The following is an 11666-nucleotide window of genomic DNA, read 5'->3' as shown; positions in this document are numbered from 1 at the left end:
CCTCGTGATCCGCCCGTCTCGGCCTCCCAAAGTACTGGGATTACAGGCTTGAGCCACCGCGCCCGGCCGAAGTGTTATTTATTATTATTTTTTTTATTTTTTATGACAGAGTCTTGCTCTGTCACCCAGGCTGGAATGCAATGGCATGATCTCGGCTCTGCAGCCTCCACCTCCTGGGTTCAAGTGATTCTTCTGCCTCAGCCCTCTAGAGTACCTGGGGTTACAGACATGAGCCACCACGCCTGGCTAATTTTTGTATTTTTAGTAGAGACGGAGTTTCACCATGTTGGCCAGGCCCGTCTCGAACTTCTGACCTCATGATCTGCCTGTCTCGGCCTTCCAAAGTGCTGGGATTATAGACATGAGCCACTGCACCCGGCCTGAAGTGTTTTATTTTATATTGTGTATATTTTACCACAATAAATCCCTTTAAGTTCCCGATTTTCTTTTGTGTTTGTTTTTGATCTACTACAGCCTTGTTAGATGACTTGGATAAAGAACTAAACAACTACATTATGCGATGTAGAGAATGGTATGGCTGGCATTTCCCTGAATTAGGAAAAATTATTTCAGATAATTTGACATACTGCAAGTGTTTACAGAAAGTTGGTGAGTAATTTGTTCATCCTTTAAGGCACTGAAAGTAAATGAATTTGATTGCATCCTAAAACATAACGTATAGCATTTTGTTAAGCAAGATTCCCAGGCTTTTTGCAATTTCCATGTATTTGGGAAATGTAGCAATTTAGTGTCTTAAATTTAAGAAACAAAATGAATTTTCACTTAGATTTTGATGGCCTATAATATGACATTAGTACCTAACACTAAATAGCTGTATTTAGTGTTAGGTGGCCTATAATATGACATCAGTACCCAACACTAAATAGCTGTATTTAGTGTTACAGACAGGATTGCTGTCTTATTGTTAATATACAGAGGAACTTGATTGTTGATTTTTGTTAATATGCAGAGGAACTTGATTGATTGATGGTTTACTTGCCTTACAAATTACTGGCCCCAGCTTCAGTATAAAATTGTCTGTGACATTATTATTAGTCCTGTCTTTTTAAATTTTTGCTACTTATTTTCTGTAATAAGTTTTGTGGCATATTTTGTCTTGTTTTTACTCTCATTATCTTTTGGAGGAAGGTGGTGGGGAGACATTTCATGTCTAAACTTAAACCCTTAAATGAGGAAAACTATTATACTAGGTCAAACTTCTTCATTTTTTTGTTTTGTTTAGGCATCCTTTTCATTGGCTTTCTACTTTTTCTTTTGACTGTTTGCTGGATTTTATATAATTTGTTGAAGAGTGATTCTCCCTCATCCTCTGCAAACATTCCATAGGCGATAGGAAGAACTATGCCTCTGCCAAACTTTCTGAGTTGCTGCCAGAAGAAGTTGAAGCAGAAGTGAAAGCAGCTGCAGAGATATCAATGGGAACAGAGGTTTCAGAAGAAGATATTTGCAATATTCTGCATCTTTGCACCCAGGTAAATTTTACTTCTGGAGAATCTAGTTGTGGTGTTACCAGCTCTATAATACTAATTTTTCTGATGGCAATGATGATTTACACTTACTGTTGTTCACCTGATAACATAAATATGAGGGTGTTCAGTCACTACCTCGTCTGATGCCATCATGATTTGTATACTTAAAAGGGGGAAATACATATTAAAAGGAAGTAATTTACAATCATCGTCTGAATAATGAATTAACCAAAAATCAATTAAGACGGCAGAGAAGACACCAGGTGTGTTGGCTCACACCTGTAATCTCTGCACTTTGGGAGGCCAAGTTGGGTGAATCACCTGAGGTCAGGAGTTTGAGACCAGCCTGACCAATATAATGAAACCCCATCTCTACTAAAAATACAAAAATTAGCTGTGTGTGGTGGCATGCACCTGTAATCCCAGCTACTCAGGAGGCTGAGACAGAATCGCTTGAACTAGGGAGGTGGAGGTTGCAGTGAGCCGAGATGGCGCCATTGCATCCAGCCTGGGCAAAAAGAGCAAAACTCCATCTCAAAAAAAAAGATGGCAGAGAATTATGGATTGAGCTTTTTAATTCTGAGTTTTATGTCTGTATCTTGTGATTTTTTTTTTTCTTTCAGATTTGAAGATAGCCATATGGGAATTAAAGAGAGCATGACACAAATGTTTATTGCTTAGAAACTTTTTTTTTTTTTTTTGGGAGACAGAGTCTCGCTGTATAGCCCAGGCTGGAGTGCAGTGGCACATTCTCAGGCTCATTGCTACCTCTACCTCCCAGGTCCCAGTTTAAGCGATTCTCCTGCCTCAGTCTCCCGAGTAGCTGGGATTACAGGCATGTGCCATCATGCCCAGCTAATTTTTGTATTTTTAGTAGAGATGGGGTTTCACCATGTTGGCCAGGCTGGTCTTGAACTCCTGACCTTGTGATCCACCTGCCTCGACCTTCCAAAGTGCTGGAATTACAGGCGAGAACCACTGGGCCTGGGAGCTGCTTAGAGCTTAGATTTTTTTTTTTTTTTTTTTTTTTTTTTGGAGACAGAGTCTTGCCTGTGGCCCAGGCTGGAGTGCGGTGGCACGATCTCAGCTCACTCACTGCAAGCTCCGCCTCCCGGTTTCATGCCATTCTCCTGCCTCAGCCTGAGTAGCTGGGACTACAGGCGCCTGCCACCAGGACTGGCTAGATTTTTTTTTGTTTGTTTTGTTTTTGTTTTTTTGATTTTTTAGTAGAGATGGGTTTTCACCGTGTTAGCCAGGATGGTCTCAATCTCCTAACCTCGTGATCTGCTCGCCTTGGCCTCCCAAAGTGCTGGGATTACAGGCATGAGCCACCGTGCCTGGCCTAGAATCTTCTAAAAGTACAGTTCCATTGACTAAGATTTTCAGGCAGTGGACTAGGTGGTTTACATACATTACATAAGAAAGTTCTCACTACAGCCATTTTATAGAAAACTGATATTAGGATCACGACATCACGAGATTGCACCACTGCACTCCAGCCTGGTGACAGAGCAAGACTCTGTCTCAAAAAACAAAAAGAAAACTGATGTTAGGCATATTTGATGTACCCAGGGTTGTGTAGCTGCTCTTTCATGATTGAGGGCTCCAGTGTTTTAGACAGGAATTTTATACTGTTTTTACTCATATGATATTTGTGACTTACTTTATTCCTTATACTAGGTGATTGAAATCTCTGAATATCGAACCCAGCTCTATGAATATCTACAAAATCGAATGATGGCCATTGCACCCAATGTTACAGTCATGGTTGGGGAATTAGTTGGAGCACGGCTTATTGCTCATGCAGGTGATGGTTTTAATGTAATTTGTAAATATTAGTGTTTGAAGTATTTTCTGGTTAGGATTTTGTTTACATCTTTAAACCACAGCTATTAAAGAAATTTTAGCTAATAACACAAAAGTAGATGGTATGTAGGAGATCACTAAGGGCCAAGTGTTCAATGATGATTTCTGTTTGTTTGCCTGATTTCCTTTTGGATAATGAAGGCATCTTTAGTCACTACCTCTTCTGAGACACTTGTGGTCCATTGTTAGAAGTTTGTTATGGTTAATTAGAATAATCAGATGCATGCAGAAGGATAAAACAGTTAACAGTTTCATAACAAAAACTCACTAGACCTAGAGTTGAATACAGTTTTAAGAAATTACTGTAGAGGATTTATGCCCTCAATTGATTATCTTAGTTTCACTATTGAGTGTGCGGATGTAATATGTTTGACTTTGAAAAATATTTTCAACGACTGATTTATAATACAACTTTGTATATGTGTGTGGCAGTATTATAAGGATGATATGCTATAATTAAAATGCTATGTAATTGAATACCTACAAATACAATGAAGTGCTGATTCATCATTTTTATGTTACTTGGAGACATTGTTATAATCCATCAAAAAAGATCCTATATCATCTGCATCAGAGTGTTTAAAACAGCATAACTCCTTTTTGTTTGTTTGTTGGTTGGTTTGAGACGGAGTTTCAGTCTGTTACACTGGCTGGAGTGCAGTGGCTCCCTGTAACCTCCGCCTCCTGGGTTCAAGCAATTCTCCTGCCTCAGCCTCCTAAGTTGCTGGAATTACAGGCGTGCGCTGCCAGCATGCCTGGCTAATTGTTACATTTTTAGTTGAGACAGGGTTTTTGCCATGTTGGCCAGGCTGGTCTCAAACTCCTGACCTCAGGTGATCTGCCCACCTCGGCCTCCCAAAGTGTTGGGATTACAGACATGAGCCACTGCGCTTGACCTGGCATACCTCCTTTAGCTGCATCATTAATCAAAGATTTCATTCAAGTGCCCTCAGCTATAAGATCAGATGATTTCATTGCCTCCACCCATTTTCATAGGTACAGCTAAAGTTGTAGCAGTAAGCAATGGCAGGGGTTAATAGAAGTATGTATTTGTTGGCCAGGTGTGGTGGCTCACACCTGTAATCCCAACACATTGAGAGGCTGAGGTGGGTGAATCACCTGAGGTCAGGAGTTCAAGACCATCCTGGCCAACATGGTAAAATTCCATCTCTACTAATAACACAAAAATTAGCCAGCCTTGGTGGCGTGAGCCTGTAATCCCAGCTACTCGGGAGGCTGAGGTAGGAGAATCGCTTGAACCCGGCAGGTGGAGGTTGCAGTGAACCGAGATTGTGACATTGCACTCCAGCCTGGGCAACAAGAGCAAAACTCCATCTCAAAAAAAAGGGAACTATGTATTTATTACACTTTTTAAACTATGTCTAGTGCTTAAATTCATAGCATTGAGTCTGTTTTCTGACAATAAATATTCTATACAGCATATCTAACTAAGCAGCATGTTGATAACAATAGTCCCCAGCTATTTATGGAGATATATTCTAAGCTCCCCCTTCCAAGGATGTTTGAAACAGAGGATAGTACTGAACCCTATACTGTATATGCTGTTTTTTCCTAAACATACATATCTACAATAAAGCTTAATTTATAAATTAGGTACAGTGGGATATGAACAACAGTAATAATAGAACAGTTATAACAATATTCCAGCGACCAGGTGCAGTGGGTCACACCTGTAATCCCAGCACTCTGGAAGGCCGAGGAGGGTGGATCACAAGGTCAGGAGTTCAAGACCAACCTGGCCAACATGGTGAAACCCTGTCTCTACTAAAAATACGAAAAAAATTAGCTGGGCGTGGTGGTGGGCACCTGTAATCCCAGCTAGCAGGAGGGTGAGGCAGATAATTGCTTAAACCTGAGAGGCGGAGGATGCAGTGAACCAGGGTCACGCCACTGCACTCCAGCCTGTGCAACAGCAAGACTCCATCTCAAAAAAAAAAAAAAAGCATAACTATTTTTATGCATTGTTTACTTGAATATAAGCACTGCAGTACTACTGCCCCACAGAGAGGGCTACAAAAATGAGTAATGGGTAGATAGGGATGGCGGGGGAGCTGAGTGGGGTGGCAAGAGACTTAAAACCTAGTGTTCCTGTGTGTGACATTTATGTCACTCCTGTAGTACACTAATGAAATATAGAATGGTAGGCCGGGCGCGGTGGCTCAAGCCTGTAATCCCAGCACTTTGGGAGGCCGAGACGGGCGGATCACGAGGTCAGGAGATCGAGACCATCCTGGCGAACACGGTGAAACCCCATCTCTACTAAAAAATACAAAAAACCAGCCGGGCGACGTGGCGGACGCCTGTAGTCCCAGCTACTCGGGAGGCTGAGGCAGGAGAATGGCATAAACCCGGGAGGCGGAGCTTGCGGTGAGCTGAGATCCGGCCACTGCACTCCAGCCTGGGCGACAGAGCGAGACTCCGTCTAAAAAAAAAAAAAAAAAAAGAAAGAAAGAAATATAGAATGGTACTACCATCTCTCAGGTGAATAGAAACATTGGACTTAATAAGCTTAACCTTCAGTTTGTCCTGGGCATTCATTGCAAACCTGGTTGTGCTAATGGGAATTCTGGATTATAGAATTCTATATTGTATGTGATTTTTATTTATTATGGTGGCTATAATATTGTATAGGTCTTTTGTTTTAGTACATGGAACATTCATATATTTGGAGGTGCATTCTTTGTAACTTTTTTCTTTTGTAGGTTCTCTTTTGAATTTGGCCAAGCATGCAGCTTCTACCGTTCAGATTCTTGGAGCAGAAAAGGCACTTTTCAGAGCCCTCAAATCTAGACGGGATACCCCTAAGTACGGTCTCATTTATCATGCTTCACTCGTAGGCCAGACAAGTCCCAAACACAAAGGAAAGGTATGTTACAGGGTTTTGTTTTGTTTTTGAGGTTGGACTTTTTCATTTTTTACAACCCTTTTTTCTTCTATAGTACACATTAAATCTTTCTATTGTCTCTTTCTTGTTAGAGAATGGTGAGTTATTTAAATAAAAAGCACTTTGTGTACACTGAAGGGATAAGGTTAGAAGAAACTGTTACTTGTTGATTTAAAGCCAGTTTCTTCATTGTGTTAGTATTTTTTTTCCCTAGGATCTCCCTGTGTTTGGCACACTGAAAATATTATCTCTGGCAGGAAAAAAAAAAACTAACATTTATGAATCATAAAAAATAGTATATGCATTATGCAAAAACACTTTGACAGAATTCACTAAACCTTTTTTTTGAGACGGAGTCCTGCTCTGTCGCCAGGCTGGAGTGCAGTGGCTTGATCTCAGCTCACTACAACCTCCACCTCCTGGGTTCAAGCGAGTCTCCTGTCTCAGCCTCCTGAGTAGCTGGGACTATATTCATGTGCCCACCTGGCTGGTTTTTGTATTTTTAGTGGAGACGGGTTTCACCATGTTGGCCAGGCTGGTCTCAAATTCCTGACCTTGTGATCCACCCACTTTGGCTTCCCAGAGTGCTGGGATTACAGGTGTGAGCACCCATGCCCATCCTAAATCTTGAGTAGCCTTATGAGATGTAGGTATCTGTTTTACAGATGGTGAAACTGAGGCTTAGACAAGTTAAGTACTTTCAATATTTTTGAAAGATGTGTTGTGTAACAGAAGTAAACTGAAATTTGATAAAATTTAGAGCAGAGTGGTGGCGGGAAATAAAGGGTGCAATAAAATAAAATGTTAATTAGGTTGAAAAAGAACCCACACTTTTTATTTTTTATTTATTTATTTATTTTTTGAGACAGAGTCTGTCTCTGTCGTCCAGTCTGGAGTGCAATAGTGTGGTCTTGGCTTACTGCAACCTCCACCTCCTGAGTTCATGCCATTTTCCTGCCTCAGCCTCCCGAGTAGCTGGGACTACAGGTGCCCGCCACCACTCCCAGCTAATTTTTTGTGTTTTTAGTAGAGACGGGGTTTCACCATGTTGGCCAGGATGGTCTCAATCTCCTGACCTCATGATCCACCCGCCTTGGCCTCCCAAAGTGCTGGGGTTACAGGGGTGAGCCACCGTCCCCAGTCAGAACCCACACATATTTAAGATTGTTATGGGGAAAAAGATGCACTTGTTTTGAATGACCTCAAGGCACGGAACTAATGTCAGTGAGTAGAAAGTAAAGTTATTTTACAAAATCCAGTTTGAGCTAATTTTTGACAGGAATTGCTATAAAATCTTTTCACCACAGAATTGGTGGTGATGTATGGCCATTAGATTGTGGCAAAGATTGAAATACAATGGATGATTTGAATTGTGTGATTCATAATAGTTTTATAACTCCTGATTTTAAAACATCCTAGAATAAATGTGATAATTTGCTGGAACTGTCTCATGAGCCAGTTATTGAGGATTTTACATCTGAACATGGAATATAGTTCTTCATGTTTTTCTATTAGATTTCTCGAATGCTGGCAGCGAAAACTGTTTTGGCTATCCGTTATGATGCTTTTGGTGAGGATTCAAGTTCTGCAATGGGAGTTGAGAACAGAGCCAAATTAGAGGCCAGGTTGAGAACTTTGGAAGATAGAGGGGTAAGAGTACCACATCATGCCTATTCCAGAAGTATTAAACTGTCAAAAGTTAATAAACTGAGTAAATTTATGAAGTTACTTTATCTGCTAAACAGTTTTATGATCCTTGTTAGTATGTCTAAAGTATTCTTTTTGTGCCTACTATTAACAATTGCTATTATTTACCAAGAATTGATGTATACAACAGCATTTGCCATTAGGATATGCTATTCAAAATAACAAAAAATAGCAGAAATTGTTTGCTGGCCCACTGATTCACTAGACTGTTTAGTGTATTATAAAATGACTTAGAATTGTATTTGTAATTTTTCCTTTTCGTCTTAGATAAGAAAAATAAGTGGAACAGGAAAGGCATTAGCAAAAACAGAAAAATATGAACACAAAAGGTGAGTACATTTAAGTGAGGATGGGGTGAATAGTTTTTTTAAATGTTAATTATTGACAGCAATTTTGTAAATTTCACCTTGATGTGCCCATAGTTTTTCAAATTTATTTAATTGACAAAAATTGTTTATTGTGTACATGTTGTTTTGGAAAATGTGCACATTGAGGAATGATTAAGTCAAGTTCATTAACATGCATTGTCTTACATACTTTTTTTTGTAGTGAGGACACCTTAAAATCTACAATTTTTAAGAATATAACACATTGTTAACTCATGTTGTGCACCCCTAATTTTTTTCCGTGCCATTTAGTTTTCCACATTAACTTCTAGTTTTCATTCATATACGTATTTATTCATTTCCAGATATTGATAGTAAATTTTTAAATCTAAAGTTTCTCTATAATATGTTCTTTATCAAAAAGTTCATTCAGCCGGGCATAGTGGCTCCTGCCTGTAATCCTAGCACTTTGCGAGGCCGAGGCGGGCAGATCACCTTAGGTCAGGAGTTCAACACCAGCCTGGCCAACGTGGTGAAACCCCGTCTGTACTAAAAATACAAAAAATTATCTGGGCGTGGTGGTGGGCGCCTGTAATCCCAGCCACTTCGGAGGCTGAGGCAGGAGAATCGCTTGAAACCCGGGAGGCGGAGGGGTGCAGTGAGCTGAGATTGCGCCATTCCACTCCAGCCTGGGCAACAAGAGCAAAACTCTGTCTCAAAAAAAAGTTCATTCAGAGTTAGTCCCTACAGAAACCTATTTTGTAAAAAGTATAAAGACAGAAAACAAGTCTAAAAATGACTGAGGCATGATAAAGCATTCAAACTTAACTATCAGATTAACAAAAGATTTGTATGTGGAGGGGTATTTGGGTTATTATTTGAGGTAATGCTCAATGCTGGTGAGGTTGTGATGGTGGAGGTAGAATGTGGTATAGCTATTCTAGGAAGCCATTTCACAGTATGTATCAGGATTCTTCAAAATGTTCCCAGTCATTAACCCAATAAATTATACTTTCAGGGCTCATAAACCTTCAAGAATTTATTTATTTATTTATTTTATTTTATTTATTTATTTATTTTTCTGAGACGGAGTCTCTCTCTGTTGCCAGGCTGAAGTGCAGTGGCGCGATCCTGGCTCACTGCAACCTCTGACTCCCTGGTTCAAGAGATTCTCCTGCCTCAGCCTCCCAAGTAGCTAGGATTACAGGCATATACCACCACATCCAGCTAATTTTTGTATTTTTAGTAGAGCCGGGGTTACACCATGTTGGCCGGGATGGTCTCGATCTCCTGACCTCATGATCCGCCCGCCTCGGCCTCCCAAAGTGCTAGGATTACAGGCGTGAGCCACAGCGCCTGGCCTCCTTCAAGAATTTTAATAGTAAAATCTTACACTATAAGTGGATGAGGAGAGTAATATATAGTAACATTAGCAATTATAAATACATATTTAAGTATAATTAGTGTGTTCTGGAAGGAAGTCAAATGTGTTTCGGTGGGCATTCACATTTTCTTTTTTGTGAATTTTCCAAGCTTTCTACAATAGCCATACATTCTGCAATATTTACAGTCTGTAACTTATTATCTCTAGTTGACAAACATGGGTCTTTGTTTCTTAAATTGTAAATGTCTTTAACCTATAAAAATTAAATAGTCATGCAGTTTACAAGTCTGCTTAAGAAACATAACATTTTTTAGCTTGTTTTGAACCAACTTTTTTAATGTTCCTGTGCAATTAATGCTTTTTACTTTAAACATATGCAGTTAAAGCATCAGTTCACATTTTAGGCACTCATTTCAGTATTTTCTTTCTGCTTACATTAGAACAAAAGCAAATGTTGGGTTCTAAGGAATCTTTTCCATGTGTATGTATTTGTATCCTTTCTTGTTCTGCTTGTGATCTTGTGATGAAGACTTCTATACTAAGCTTGGTTTAGATTTTTTGTTTTGCTTTTTTTTTGTTTTTATTTTTTTTCATTTAATTGCGCAGTGTTCTGAAAGTTGGATTGGTTCATTTTTCACTTTCTAGTTAGGTGTGAAGACATTTTCTCCTTTCATTTCCCCCATGCTGATTGAGTGTTTTCCTGTACCATAGTAACTACATTGATTACTAAATCAGAATTCATTTAGCTCACCACTTCTCTTGAATGTGATTGACCTACTTGAAAAATATTAATACCTTTAACTTTTGGAAACTATTAGTCTTCATAAACTACCCCAAAGCCACTAAAATGAAACAACATTGTGTGCTTATGTAAGTATTATATAATGGCATTTTCTTTATCTCTTGAGAATTATTTCAATTACAGATACTTGTAGAGATTTTCTAAAACTTTTTGGGTCTTTCAGTGAAGTGAAGACATACGATCCTTCTGGTGACTCCACACTTCCAACCTGTTCTAAAAAACGCAAAATAGAACAGGTAGATAAAGAGGATGAAATTACTGAAAAGAAAGCAAAAAAAGCCAAGATTAAAGTTAAAGGTTAGTTTGAATTTTTTTTAACACAACTTATACTCATTTCTTTAGAACTATGGATTTTGTGAGTCTTACAAGTACATGCCATTGCACTTTATTATAAAACTGCTCGTTGAACGCTAATGGTGTTTTAATAATGCCATGATGTTCTCTGGGAATAGTTATGATATTGTTAAATTTATCAGACTTCACAGAGGAAATGTGAGAAGTTTGGTCAAATTAGGTATTTTACTAAGAGTACCAAAACTTCAGTTTCTACTACATGAACTATTTTGAGAATTAAGAGAAAAAAGGAATGTGTTTTCTAAATTGGTTGTTGAAAATTTTTTGTTTTATAGTTAAGAATGAATATGGAATTGATGGAACAGTGATTTTCTTCATTGTTTCTGTTATATGGAGTAGACTAGAAGGAACACATACTGGCAGCCTGCCGTCATAGTTACAGTATCTAGTAGGTGCTCACCAGTTAACTAGGCTGTCTTGTGAAGTTGATAAGCAGGGGCCCCATTATTAGTTAAACCTGGGTTTCTTGAACACCTACTAGCAAGTCTAGCAAAAGAGTAAAGCATTAACACAATGATTGCTTTAACTTGGTTTCTAAGTAGCTTAGTGGTCAAAAGTGTATGTTCTACAAATGTGGAACATTTGTGCTTTTTTTTGTTTTTATTTTTTTTCATTGCGCAGTTTTTCATTTAATTGCGCAGTACTTGATAGAGAAATAATTTATTTAACTTTTATGCTTCTTTTTATTGAAAAGTAAGGAGATCCCTAAACCCATTAGTAGCATTTGAGGCACCAAACTCTGTCTTTTGTATCCTCAATTGTGTATCCAATAAGCTTTTCCAATTTATCTGTCAATTTTTCATCCCACAATTTCCCACCTCTTCCCCCCCCC

At 38.9% G+C, this 11666-nt stretch overlaps 1 protein-coding gene across 1 annotated transcript in view; it reads left to right on the top strand.

The window, feature by feature from the left end:
* NOP58 (NOP58 ribonucleoprotein) overlaps positions 1-11666 on the top strand; it is a 46356-nt gene that overhangs the window by 31916 nt on the left and 2774 nt on the right. The window contains exons 7-13 of the mRNA XM_011950002.1: positions 475-609; positions 1348-1493; positions 3171-3297; positions 6080-6243; positions 7777-7911; positions 8236-8297; positions 10644-10777. Coding sequence (XP_011805392.1) covers positions 475-609; positions 1348-1493; positions 3171-3297; positions 6080-6243; positions 7777-7911; positions 8236-8297; positions 10644-10777 — 903 coding nt within the window. The remainder of the gene's footprint in view (positions 1-474; positions 610-1347; positions 1494-3170; positions 3298-6079; positions 6244-7776; positions 7912-8235; positions 8298-10643; positions 10778-11666) is intronic.

The sequence above is a fragment of the Colobus angolensis genome, unplaced genomic scaffold, assembly GCF_000951035.1.
Source record: "Colobus angolensis palliatus isolate OR3802 unplaced genomic scaffold, Cang.pa_1.0 Scaffold30, whole genome shotgun sequence".
NCBI lineage: Eukaryota > Metazoa > Chordata > Mammalia > Primates > Cercopithecidae > Colobus > Colobus angolensis.
This window is presented reverse-complemented; position numbering and strand designations above follow the sequence as displayed.